This window comes from Myotis daubentonii, chromosome 1 (genome assembly GCF_963259705.1).
Source record: "Myotis daubentonii chromosome 1, mMyoDau2.1, whole genome shotgun sequence".
Lineage (NCBI taxonomy): Eukaryota > Metazoa > Chordata > Mammalia > Chiroptera > Vespertilionidae > Myotis > Myotis daubentonii.
Genome location: NC_081840.1, coordinates 31250272 through 31264562, shown reverse-complemented (window position 1 = coordinate 31264562; position 14291 = coordinate 31250272). Strand labels below are relative to the sequence as shown.

Here is a 14291-nt window from a genome sequence, read left to right as displayed (position 1 = left end):
CACCATACTGTGGCCAAAAAAAAAAAAGAATCAACCACATAATAATGTCACCATAAAAGGGAGTTTGTCATTTAGACAAGAAGTTCAAGAAGTCAGAGAACCTCCCAGCTAGTTAGAGTCCCAGGTTTAACGCCCTCAGGCATATACCTCAGTTACAGGCTCAGTTGTGGCACCTGCAGGAAGGAAGCAAGCAATCGATGTGTCTCCCACCCATGTTTCTCTGTCTCTCCTCCTCTCTTCCACTCTCTCTAAAAATCAGTGGGAAAAAAATCCTCGGGTGAGAATTAACAAACGAACAAAAAGAAGTCAGAGAATTAAAGAGAGGAGATTTCTATGGGAATACTCAGTTTAGACAACCAGGTTCTTTGCAACACCAGGAGGCCTATGAAAAGACGTGGTCCCTTCCAAAATGACTACAGGATGAGGCAGGGATCTCAGAAACAATTACACCATTTTCCAGATAGACTTGTTCTTTGTTTTCTGATTCTGATTTTACACAATGTGTCCGGGAACTGTGAGTGATAAGCAGTTTTACAAATCACCAGCCCCAGACGCCAGAGACACATGGCCTATGGCTGTTACAACATAGTGAGCTTGCAGCAGCAGGGTCATAAACAAAGGGAAAGGGGCATTAAGCATAAGCTGATTTCCAAGGTCTGCTGGAAATCTGAACAGAAAGAGATGACGTTACAGCTCATATCTATGAAAACAGCAACAATTCAAATTGTGGTATAGAGTCAGAGATATTTTTTTAAATTGCTTTCAGATATCATGGTGGACTTTTTTCAGGTTGAAGTACAGGTCATACCTCTGCAAGCAGGCTGAGTACTTGCTGAGTGGCTGTTGAAATATCCATATTATGAATTTGAGGGGGTACCTGGGAGGACCAAGCAGAGAGGCCCATAGCTGCTAGAAGGTCAGGGCAGAGCCCTGGCATTGATTATTGGGAATGAACCCAGATATCACAGTTCTGCCCTTTGTGTAAGAGCCATTTTCAGTCATCATCTCAGAGCCACTTTTTCTTTTCCAACAGTAGGAACAGCCCCCTGCTAATCAGAGCCATGGGCCTAAAGAATAGAGGTTGCAAACTGAAATGTCAATCGTGACACCTGTTAAATAGGATACCTCAATCTCCTCACTGGCAAAATGGTGTTTAACCTAATTATTTAATGAAAGTAATGGGAGGTGTTGGCCTTCAGGCATCCCCAAAGCTCTTTTCTACAGACATGTGACTTTTCCTTTTAACATTTTTAAAAGTCACACGAATACACTCTTTTCAGCTGATATTCAAAAGCTTCAGCTAACTATTTACAAGATTTTTTTAAAGCTGCTTTTAAGTATAGAACTCCATTATAGTACATGGATAATATCTTTCCTTCATATTAAAGGGGATAAACTCAATGCATATGCTGCACAGATGAGAGGAGCTTTAATCTACAGTGCTATGGGCTCTGTCTCTGACTAGCTCTAAGCAGAAATCTAAACATACATAGATACTTATCTGAAAAGAACCAGACATGCCTGAACAAAGGTCAGATAATTATTTCAAGCCATTAAAGTAAAGCAAACTATCTAAACCACCTCAAAAGGAGACTTTTGGAAATGCAAAATTCGATTCATTACTCACATGATTTAAAGGATATAAACAAACAGGATTCCCACGAAGGTATTTTTGAGAAACTCAGAAACTATGAGCTTGCCTCTGATGTTTCAAAATCAGGCAAAGATCTGTTTATTTTCCTTAAATGTCAGAGTGAAATAATATGAAATATTTTTAAATGATTTGCTAAACTTGAGACATATCTAAGTCATTTAAGGGATAACAGTACTATATGAAAATGAAAGGGGATTGGGGCATAAGAATCTACTATGAATTGTCAATATGTATTTCGCCCTGGTGAAAAAAAAAAAAAAAAGAACAGAAAACACCTGACATTTCTCTTGAAGAGGACAGAGCTGATCATTCACAATGGATTGTTTTCTAGGTGACAAGCCAACAGACATTTGGGTATGACTTCAGAGAGAAATACCTCTCAGCCTTGATTCTAAAATGAAATATAAGATGTTAAGACATTCCCTAGGTAAAATCACTAAAGACTAATGTTCCATTACCAATGTACTACTGTGCTGTGGTTATCCCTATGCTGGTCTGTCAATTAAAAAAGAGAAACCTAAGTTTAGTTCCAAATAGTCCACAGAGAACAAATGTTTGAGGTGAAGTGGAGAGAATAAATTATGCTCCACAAGATCCAACAGACACTGAGCACGGAGCAAGTATTTCCTGTTGAAGTTAGAATGTGTCCCAAACTGCATCTATTTCCACTGAAGATGATAATTGGCTTTGCTATCATGTACTATTAACACTAAATAAATGAATCCATCTTGTGAAGTGACTGTTCATTTTAAAACAGAAAAATCAACTTGTGAAAGTAGCAAAAAAGGAATAAAAGTAAATAACTATTCAAAGAAAATGAATTAGAAGGGAGTCTTGGCTGACGAATATCCTAGTCGGTTTTTTGTTTGGTTGGCTTATTCCTCCAAACTCTGGTGGAGAGTCCAGACCATGATGTCTTGTGTGATTAGAGAATAGATAACTGAGCACTCACAAAGCTCATCCTAGAGAATAGCTCGCAAAATATACCAGATGTGAATGGCCTGTTCTAAAGGTTTAATAACAATAATTATAATGATAATGATAATTATCATAATAATGGTTTAAAAAATAAAATAATGACTACTTCCACTAGTTACACACAAAAGAGTTTGAGTCCAGCAAAAGGCTACATTAGCAGATTCACCTCAAGTAGATAGCCTATATTCACATGTTACCTATGTATTTATAGAATGGTAATCAGATATCCAATGATGCTAATCACCTTTTTCTTTAACCCTACAAAAAAATGAATAAATTTCTGTCATTTTAAATTCCTGTCGCATAACTATAAAATCATAATCATGAGTATTAATTGCAAAACATTTGCCACCATACACACACACACACACACACACACACACACACACACACACACATCTAAAATGCGCCATGCTTTTCCTCCATTCCTCAACAGGTTGCTTCTCATAGCCAGAATCAATTATTAATTTTCCTATCTAATTTTACTTGCCAAGAGAAGGAACAAAGTTTTATATTCTCTCTACACTATAGCTCAACTACTATTTAGCAAAACATAACATTAATAAAGAGTTGGCACATCTTATTGATAATTTAGATACCTACTGTTTTTCTTGTACAGAAGAACTTCAAAGCAGTTTGACTCGTAGTTGTCAAAAGTTTGCCTGACTTTCTCAATGGTCTTCTTGTCAGTCAATTCCCCGTACATAAAACTGGGGGGAAACAATCCATTTCAGTTTTGTGTTGCTTTTAAAATGCTACATAAAATCATATCCTTGTCTTTGTTGATTAAGTAATCAAATTTAATTACAAAATATAATGTTGCTCCCACAAAGTGAACTAAAATATTTATACCATATTTTTGTCATTATTGTTAAATTTGTTGCTAAACGCTAGCATTAGAAGTTACTACATACTTACAGAAAGAGAGCAAAAAGCAATCCTCGCTTTACACAGTTCATATATGTACAGATTTTTATTACTATGGTGTAGTTAAAGAACATCAGTTTCCCAATAGCACCATTCATATTTCAGTTACTAAGGAATATTAACTGAATAATCACATAAAGTTTAGACTTCAATGTTAGCTCTTCAGTCTACAAATCACTGGTGAGTAACAGATAACACATCATAATCGGTGACCAATCACCTCGATTTTTCAAAACTGTGCATTGGTCACTGTGCATCTGTTATTCAATTCACACACAGAAGCAGAGCACGTTAGATACGTTGCTTCCTTGTTTCTCGGTGATAAATCCACATGACATTTTATAAAAATGGAAATTGAAAGCAGGAATTCGCCATCAAAGATTAAAGTCCATCAAGAAATGAAAGTCATAATGCTGAAGTGAATTTGAATCAAACATAAACAAGGTGAGAGAAGAAAAAGATGAATGTGGGAATGTTGACATTATTGCCATTGAGAGACTCTAGATATGCAGCCAGAGGAACTGAGTGAAGGCGAACTTACCAACATAAGTCACAAAAGTGATTGGGATGAAAGGATCAAGGGTTCCCAGAGAAAGTGATGCAAATTAAAAATGGAAGGAAGGAAGGAAGGAAGGAAGGAAGGAAGGAAGGAAGGAAGGAAGGAAGGAAGGAAGCGGGGAGGGAGGGAGGGAGGGAGGGAGGAAGGGAGGAAGAAGGGAGGGAGGAAGGGATGCTTCACATTAAAGAAACCCAGGAGATAGTTCACAATAGTGTCCGTGGGAGAAAAAGGGAGTTAAAGTTGATTCAAACTTAAAAAGGATTATTAACATTTGCAAAGAGGAAAAAATGCTCTCTTTATGTCATGAGTTATATTACAAGTGATAGGTTTTACAAAGAAATTAAACACTTTAATTTAATGTTCTGAATCATGGTATACTAAATATTACTTTTCCAGTTACTTTCATTTCTATGTATTTATAACCAATAGAAAGAGAGTTTTCAATGTTTTGACACTGTTAAAGGTCATAGAACAATCATAATTTTCCCATTGAGTATTAAGATAGTATTACATCATTTCAGCTTGCAGTCTTTTTTATCTCCTGTGTACAATGAAACGTGAAAAGTTCATATTACACATATAATATACTGTCATTTTCATCACTTATGAGGATTTTTTAAATACATACAACTATGGCTAATTGGAGGAAAACTGAAGGAGGCATATATAATTACTATGGTTAAAGAAACATAGAAAACAGATTAAAGAGTGAACTTCTATATCCCACAAAATTGTCCTAATATTTGAAATTATCTATTTTTCTAAAAGAAATTCACCAAAAGCCTGATAATCTATAAAAACAGAATTTGGTCAAGGGCTACAAGCCTCTAAAACTCTGTTCCCAGTGCGTTCACAATCATCAGTTGTTCATCTGGTTTTAGATACACAGTTAACATAATTGTCTAGATCATTTCTTCCAATAGGAAGGAATCTGTGAGCTACTGCTAGATACCTTGAATACGTTTTTGAAAACTCAAGTATATCTTTATGATTGTTTTTGTTCCAGTTTTCAATGACTTAGCCTGTTGGCCAGAGGCAAATCCAAGTGTGGCAGGCCTGAAGCTTATACAATTTTAGGGCCGCCTTTAAGGAAAGGAAAAATATATAAAACAAAATTAGGCACAGAACCTTAAACAACACCCACTCACGGGAGGGGCCCCTGAAGTTTAAGATTCATTATCCTCATGGGAAAACCGCCCTTGAATATACCAATCTGGGAAATTTACAACCTGAAAAGCAATTTGTTAGCAAGATCCATCAAAGACTGGCAGGATTCAATAGCAATGCCATATCTCTAGAAATTAGAAGTAACTCAGGCCAATCTCATGGTAACACTAACCTACACAACTAGAATTTTAGAAACTAAGAAATGAAAGGAAGTAGATGTAGCAGACCAAAAAATTGCCCTGGCAATTTTCATCCTGCATTTTCAATTATAATATGTCTATCTTTTATTTTTAAAAGATATTTTAGTGTTGTTATGATAGTAAAATAATGAGAATCTCATAATAAAATAACAGACTCTAACTCCTTAATCTCACAGCTGAATTAACAAAGGAAATTTCAGTGCCTGCTATAAGATGGCATTGAAAAGCCACTGCTCCTGTCTAAAGCCTGGGTTTCAGCTCATGTGAGTCTTATGAAAATCTCCTGAAGGCATTATAATTAAATTAGAATACCTCAGTTAAAAAGTCCCGCCCTCCAAAATTAAAACATCAGTTTAATACTGTCAATAATATTTTTACAGACAGGTGAACCTTTCAATCAACCAGTTTTTTAAATAATAATAATGATAATTGACTGTTTTTAATCTAAAAACTCTTTAATATAAAGAAAACATTAAGAACAAAAAATAATTATTAAGCTAACTAAATGTTTGTGGTCTTAAGAAACATAAAAGAAAAACCATTTTACTCCTATTACTAAATGTCAGGGTTCTATAGTTCAATAAACCAAAACACAATATTCACAACTGGTCACCAGAAAAACTTGGAGGGAAATTTGAATATTATAATTGAAAATGCAGGATGAAAATAGGATAATAATTTGAAAAATAAACTAACAGGATTGAAAATTAAGGTACAACTTAAAAAAAGATTGTTTTGAAAATTGATGTAATAATACCATTCACAACACACATTTGATTCAGCCAAAAATCTGAAGAGAAAATGCAAACCAGCAATTTTTCAAGTAAACTATGAAAATTCCATAGTATATTCTTCATCATGTTAGCCCTCCCAATGCTAAAATCACCTATCCTAAGAATGCAAAGGCATTTTAAGAAAACAATCCCACACTATTACAATCTGAATACTTTTTTTGAGTCTTTTGACTCTTACATTGTTCCACTGATATTATAAATGACTGCAACAACTGCACTGTTCATTTTATTGGAGGGGAACGTGCAATGCACAGAAGCGATCTATCTCTGCGGTAACACTGAGCAGTAGAAATATAATAGAAGCACTGCACTCGCAGGACTATGATTCACAAGAAAGGGATAGAACCCCTCTGGTTCTTCATTTCCTCATCAGTAAAATGATGATGTTAACTCAACTCAGAGAGTGAGGCCTAAAAGCATAATGCACATGAAGTTGCCAATTAGAACGTGTGGTACAATGGCTGAGTGATTACTGGAATGCTTCTAAGGAGTGGGGTTAGAAGGCCACTCCAGCCCCAACCACCCTCCCTTGTGTCCCTACAATTCTAGAATGGGGTTGGGCCACACCTGCTAATGGGCAAGGTCACTGAGTCTTAAAGGGTATGCACATCATTTTGTGTCTTCTTTTTTTTGCTAACCCATGAGGCTGAAGCATAAACTCAACCCAGGACCTGCTCCTGGATTATCTGGCCACTTCTCTTGCCACACAACTAAGTGGTGGTAAGATCTGGTCTTGAAAGTAAGGAAGAAATTTTCCTCCGGCCTGGCCTAACCCATATCCAGCTTGCCTAAGCAGGTGTCAATATATCTTTCATGTATCTTCTGTCCTAGGAAACTTCTGGGGTCAGGTGACTTCGGTTTATAGCAGCATTTACTATTTATTCCTGGATCCCTTGTTCTGCCATCAAAATCTCACAAGTAAGTCTCATTATGAGAACTCACAGTAAGAATGGCTATAATGTTGATAGACTTTCAAGGGGCAAAGGAACTTCCAAACTAAAAAAGAATGTACAACCTCCTCATGAGTTCTGCCATCTAGCTCAATCTGTTAATGACTGAACAATGTTCCTGAACTAAAATACCACATTCAGTCACCACTAGAAAATAATACTATCTACAGTGTGTGTAGTTCACAGGCTAGCAAATGCTTCATCACAGATTGACTTAATGCAGTTAGCTGGCAAAGGTGGTCCTCAGCTCAGAACCAGCCACAACAGTGAAATCATCACTGAGTTAATGGAGGATGGACTGAGATCTATAGCCCAGGGGTCAAAAAGAAGCCTGCGAGGGAGAGTAGACGGAGAATTTAGAAACAAATAAGAACACAGCTCTCAAAATCTCAAAGATAATTTTGGAATAAACCAAAGCATTATTTCGTATCATAGATTGTAACCAAAATGTTTCACAGCCCATCAAGTTATATGGGTTTAGAAGGATTCAGATAGTCATAAAGAGTCGACCCGTGACATGTAATTGGGGGAAGGTAGGGATAGCCCTGGACATCTCTAACTCTTGGAGCATAAGCATCACTGAGCACCTGGCTCTCCAACGCTTCCCCTCAGTGCCACTGTGTGCAAAGCAGAGACCGCAGCCAAATGGAACCAGACTGACTGAGATCCATCATGTGTAATGTGCTCATATTGGCTGAGATAATCCTGTGTTAATAAAACTACCTGTGAAATACATCCAATAAAGTGTCTCTTAATACCTCTGCTTCTTTCTCTAATTTGATGCACGGACAAAGAATTATTAGTGGGCCCTTCGAGGAAAAAGAAAATGATTTTGAAAGCATCTATCTACTCACTCCAATCCTCCCCACCTACATGATTGCTCTCCTCACCCCTCTATCCTAAAAACAACAACAGATGGGCCTTTAAAGTTTCAGGTTAATAAAAGATTAAAATGCTGATGTGGTTTCTACCTAGCCTGTGATAGTGTGTCTCGAATGTCAGGGTTTCCTAGGGCTCATGAGGTAAGATCATATGCTTTAGATCCATTCCCCCAAAACCTACAATCTCCATTATACATGCAATATGTTTTGTGTCCTTCAATAAACATCCAAATAATCCAAAGGCTTGAAATGCAATTATTACACAATAAAATGGGTTAGACTTTAAATTCTAGGAACCCTAAAGTGTCATGAGAATTTTTTAAATTTTAGTTATGAGACAGTACATAGAATACCTCATATGTATTAAAATAGAAATTTAGATGCTACTATGAAGTACAAGGATGTAGGGAAACTGAAACCCTCACTCATGGCTGGTGAGTTTGGAAACAGAAGGCCACTTGACAGCAATCTGAGAGCAATTAATGTACAAATCCTATATACAGTCTACTATCCAGTGATTCTATTTCTGGACAAAGACAGACAACTTCTCACGTGGGTCCACAAGAAGATATGTATGAGGATGTCTATCTGCAAGTAGTTTGAGACAGCAAAATGTCAGAAGTTGGGGTTCATGACTAATAAAATAGATAAATAAAATTAAGGCTATGAAGACACAGGAGCACTACACAACAAACATAATGAAATAGGATATCGTATATAGCAACATAAAAAAATCTCAAAAACACGCTTGCCAATGTGACTCAGTGATTAGAGTGTCAGTCTGCAAACCTGAGGATCTCAGGTTCAATTCCCAGTAAAGAGCACGTCTCTCTCACATCAATATTTTGCTCTCTCCTCTCTCTCTCTCTCTCCCCTTCCCCCCTCCCTCACACTCTCTCTAAAAATCAATGGAAAAAATATCCTCACTCTTCCAATGAGGATAAAAAAATTCCCAAAAACATAATGTTGAGTGAAAAAAGTAAGAAACTATAAATCTTATTGCACAGTATGAATTGTGTGGGTCTTAAAAACAAGCACAAAGCAACAACATTTAATAATACACATATTTAATAAACAAATAGAAGACAGATTAGAAAGACATACAATAAACACACTTTGAATAACTGTAAAAGAGGACAAGGGATGTGGTCAAAGGGAAAAAAATAAAAGAAAATTTAATAAAATAGAGAACTTCCCAGAGGGAGTATAATGATAATATTGAGACAAACTGAAGAGTATGTTTCATTAGATTTTGTGCATCTGGTCTAATGGGGGAAGGGTTGGAAAGGAAAAAAAATAAGAAAACAAAAATAATACATATTAGCCTCTTCATATTGTAAAATTACAAATTGCTATTGTTATTTTCCCATAAAACATTTCATATTTGAACAATTAAACAATAAAACCTGGAATCCTTACCCAGTTACTACTTTAATCCATCTAATGCAAGTTGTATATAGAGATGATTCTTTTCTTTCCAGAATACAAAGAGTCATATTTTTTCCACACAAACTGACACTCACGGATTTGTAGTTTCCTATTCTTATATCATTGATAATGATAATCAATAAAATTCTTTGAATTATTTATAAGGCTATCCTCATTGTCAAAATTATCTCTATATTCAATTGGAATTCAGTTATTCCAAAACTCTACAATAACTTTTAGCCATTAATACTGCAGTTCTAAACGTGTATATAATTTTCTTCTTTCCTCCTTCCGTTTCTTCTGTCTCGTATTCAAAGGCTTTCATAGATTTACACAGGGAATAAAAAATAAAAAGCTATATGGCCTGGCCAGTGGTTGAGTGTCGACCCATGAACCAGGAGGTCATGGTTTGATTCCCGGTCAGGGCACATGCCCAGGTTTGGGGCTCAATCCCCAGTAGGGCGCATGCAGGAGGCAGTGGATCAATGTTGATGTTTCTATCTCTCTCTCTCTCCCTCTCCTTTCCTCTCTCTCTCTGAAAATCAATAAAAACATACTATTTAAAAAAAGAATGTTGCCGAAACCGGTTTGGCTCAGTGGATAGAGCATCGGCCTGCGGACTGAAAGGTCCCAGGTTCGATTCCGGTCAAGGGCATGTACCAGGGTTGCGGGCACATCCCCAGTAGGAGATGTGCAGGAGGCAGCTGATCGATGTTTCTCTCTCATCGATGTTTCTAACTCTCTATCTCTCTCCCTTCCTCTCTGTAAAAAATCAATAAAATATATTTAAAAAAAAAAAAAGAATGTTAACATTTTGAAAATAGTCCCTAAATATAGTGAACAGAGCTTGGAGCAAGACATCTTCCCACAATGAAAAGTGAAAAAGAATAACATAATCCAAAGCTCTCTGCTCCCTCGCCCACCTTAAATACCGTAACACTTGGGATGAAATACAATGAATAAAAGCATGTTATATGGAGGCATGTGAGGTCTGGGTTGGGGTTTATTGCAAAACAAATCAGTCTAATTCAACCAAATGCTGACACAAAACACTGAGCTGTGTCCTGCAGTGCATGCAGAAGTGAGCAAGATGGAATCCTTACTTTTGACGCATTTATAATCTGGCACTGGTGCTAGCAAGGAAAAAACAATTCTTTTAGAAGATAAAATATGCTAATACTGTATAATATGCCATCATTTTTTAAGTGAACTTTCTGTAGAAAAAAATTGCACCTGCCAAAGAAAACAGGCTGGGGGTGGGGGGCCGTGGGGGGCAGGTGTGGAGGTATAGATACATGGGAAGCATGGACTTCACAATAGATCCACATAGAACAACAAAAATGACAACAGAAACAATAGCAATAAAAACCCAAGGGAAAAGGAAAGCTAGTTAGTTTAAGACCAGATGATAATGCCACATGATGAACTAATGGGAGTCATAGGAGGGAAACCATATCTTGTTGAGAAAATCATAAATACCTTCAGGCACCTGAACTAGGCATGGGTATGATGATGGGATGTCTAAAGTCCAAGAAGAGGAAATGGGTATGGGAGCCTCTATATTCCCTAGAATTTTCTATGGAGCCTGTTCCACAGGTAACATCTAGCATAAAACTAACCTTTTTCTACCCTAAACCCTTCTAAGACATAAGGGAGACAGATGTTCAATACAAACCTTAACCTCCCAGAAGTTACAACACACACCTTAGCAAAATTGCTAGCCCAAGAGCTAATATCTACCCAACAGATAAAAAGGCACAAAAGTCATCAGTACTATTGAGGTTTTTTTCATCAGCCTGTTTACCAATTTCATAACAGAGAGTGAAGATTTGATATGAGAATGATTTAATAGAAAAAAAAGGAAGACGGTTCAACAGATTATTTCTCAAATCTAGATAAGCATCAGAACCATCTGAGCTGACAGTTAAAAGTACTTATCCCTGCCCCCCACACACCCACCCTGGATGATTCTGGTTCAATAAGTTTGAGGCGAGGTATGAGAATCTGTGTTTTATAAAACCTCTCTAAGGGATTCCTCTGTGCAGCCAGGTTTAGACTCATGGTATCAATGAAATCCTTGCCTTCTGTGAAGAAGCAGAATGAACAGGAGTGGGCAAAAGTAGGTTTATAATAGTTCGTATGGAAAATGACATGCAGGTTATGGTTATTATTAACAATAGCTTTATTAACTCAAAAGAATGTCACAACTCTGAGTGAGTGACCATGGACAAATCGCATAACAAAACTCCACCTCAGTTTTCCTCTATGAAAAACAAAAGATTTGGAATAGAAAATAATTCAGATCACTCACAGTTCTAAAATAACATGATTTTGGTGCTTAGTTAAGTGAGATCTTTAAGGAAAAATTAGCTCAAGGGAAACACATCCCATCTCAGTATTGAAATATTGTGAAAAGTTGTCAGTTCTAAATTGGTTCCTTACATAGAATTTCCTTTTCTTTTTTATGATCTTTTTTGCAATACACTCTTTAAGCTCACAGATATGGCATATTTTGAAAGAATTCTTACAAATACAAATGCCAGAATCTGTTTTACATAAGTCAAACAAAATAGCAATGGTATAATGTACAAACTTTACAAAGTATGTATGATTTACACAGGGTCTAAGAACTTTATTTTGATGTTCTTTAAGTGTTCATGAGCCATGTCCTACTTGATTGGGAATTGTTTCCCCTACTTTGTTCAAGACAGTTTTAGTGCCCATCAGTGCTTCTCTGAGGTAGGATGCTCCTTTGATCACTCAACACTTCAAATAGTTCCTGGCTCATAATAGGTTGGCAAAAAATATTTATTGGATGAATTCATACATTCACATATATGCAAAAATCCTTCTCTCTGCAAAAGTTTTCACCAATGGCTCTTCAGCTGTATATTTCTACTGACAATTTAGTCTCCTTAATATTTTAATATAACTTTAACCCTATAGTTTTTGCATGTGAGTAAATAGGTTTTGGTACCAATTCCAGTGTGTGTGGTACAAGTGGGAGGGTCTCCACACCAACAACAAGCAATTCTTGGGACACCAGCTGGGCATCCTATAATTCAACTCAATCACAACACTATCTACCCTGAAATAGCTAGCATCAGATTCCACGGATTAAAAGACAGCCCCCCCACTCACACACGTCAGGTGCCACTAGTTACAAGCCCTGGTTGTCACCTGTACTTCTAAGGACAGGCTATAAATCAGAGGTTCCCACAACCTCCTCCTTGGATTTGATTAACTTGCTAGGGCAGCACACAGAGCTCAGAGAAACATTTTACCTATTAGATTACTGATTTTAAAAGGATATAACTCAGGAATAGCCAGATGGGAGAGATGCAAGGGGCAAGGTATGGAGAAAGAGTGAGGAACACATCACTCTCCCAGCACCTCGAGATATTCCCAATCAGGAAGCTCTCCAAACCTTGTCCTTTTGAATTTTTATGGAGGCCTCATTACTTAGTTTCCACTGATTAAATCATTGGCCACTGGCATTTGATCAACCTCCAACCCCTCTCTTAGATGATGGGGGTGGGGGATACTAAAAGTTACCTCCCTCTAATCATGTGGTTGGTTCACCTGGCACCCCGTCCTCAACCTCAGATTATCTAAGGGTTTTCCAATAGTCACCTTATTAACATAACAAAAGGCACCTTTATTGTTCTTAATGCCAAGCCTTTTAGGAGCTCTGTGCCAGGACTTAGGTTGAAGACCAAATGTATCTACACTAATAAAAGAGAAACATGGTAATTGGCGTATGATCACTACCCTTTTCATTGGCTAATCAGCGAGATATGCAAATTAACTGTCAGCTAAGATGGCGGCTGGCAGCCAGGCAACTTGAAACTAACATGAGGCTTGGTTGCCTCAGTGACAGAGGAAACCAATGTTCCCCACCTGCGGCTGCAGGCCTCTGAGCGGGCAGTTTAAGAAACTCTGTAACAAATACCGCCGGACTTCAGCCAGCAGATTTGCAACATTGTAAGCAAAGGCCAGAAACCTACTTTCAGCTGCGGAGGCCTCAGAGCTGTAGCCAAGCCTCAAGCTAAAGCTGGCCCAGAATAAAAAAGAAAAAAAGAAAAAAAGGAGCAGTTGGGAGCTTCAGTCCCAGCCTGAAAACAGCCCTCAGCCCCTCACCCAGACTGGCCAGGAACCCCAGTGGGGACCCCCACCCTGAAGGGTGTGTGACCAGCTGCAAACAGCCATCATCCCCTCACCCAGGCTGGCCAGGCACCCCAGTGGGGACCCCCACCCTGATCCAGGACACCCTTCAGGGCAAACCAGCCAGTACCCAACCTTGCACCAGGCCTCTAACCTATATAGTAAAAGGGTAATATGCCTCCCAGCACCGGGATCAGCGGAGCCATGAGGCCTCCCGGCACCAGGATCAGCGTGACAGGGGGCAGTGCCCAAACCCCCTGATCGCCTTGCGGCTCTGTGTGTGACAGGGGGTGGGGCCACAACCTCCCTATCCGCCCTGCTCTGTTCGTGACAGGGGAAGGCGCCCCAACCCCCTGATCAGCCCTGCTCTGTGCCTGATAGGGGGGAGCTCCCTAACCCCCCCCCCACGGGCCCTGCTCTGTGTGTGACGGGGTAGAGCCATAACCTCCCCATCGGCCCTGCCCTGAGTGTGAGAGTGGCGGCAACCCAACCCCCTGATCGGCCCTGCTCTGTGGGTGATAGAGGGCAGTGCCCCAACCCCCTGATGGGCCCTGCTCTGTGTGTGACGGGGGCAGTGTCCCAAACCCCT

At 38.5% G+C, this 14291-nt stretch overlaps 1 protein-coding gene across 1 annotated transcript in view; it reads right to left on the bottom strand.

The window, feature by feature from the left end:
• KCNH5 (potassium voltage-gated channel subfamily H member 5) overlaps nucleotides 1-14291 on the bottom strand; it is a 250185-nt gene that overhangs the window by 219012 nt on the left and 16882 nt on the right. The window contains exon 3 of the mRNA XM_059694117.1: nucleotides 3236-3342. Within this exon, the coding sequence (XP_059550100.1) occupies nucleotides 3236-3342 (107 nt within the window). The remainder of the gene's footprint in view (nucleotides 1-3235; nucleotides 3343-14291) is intronic.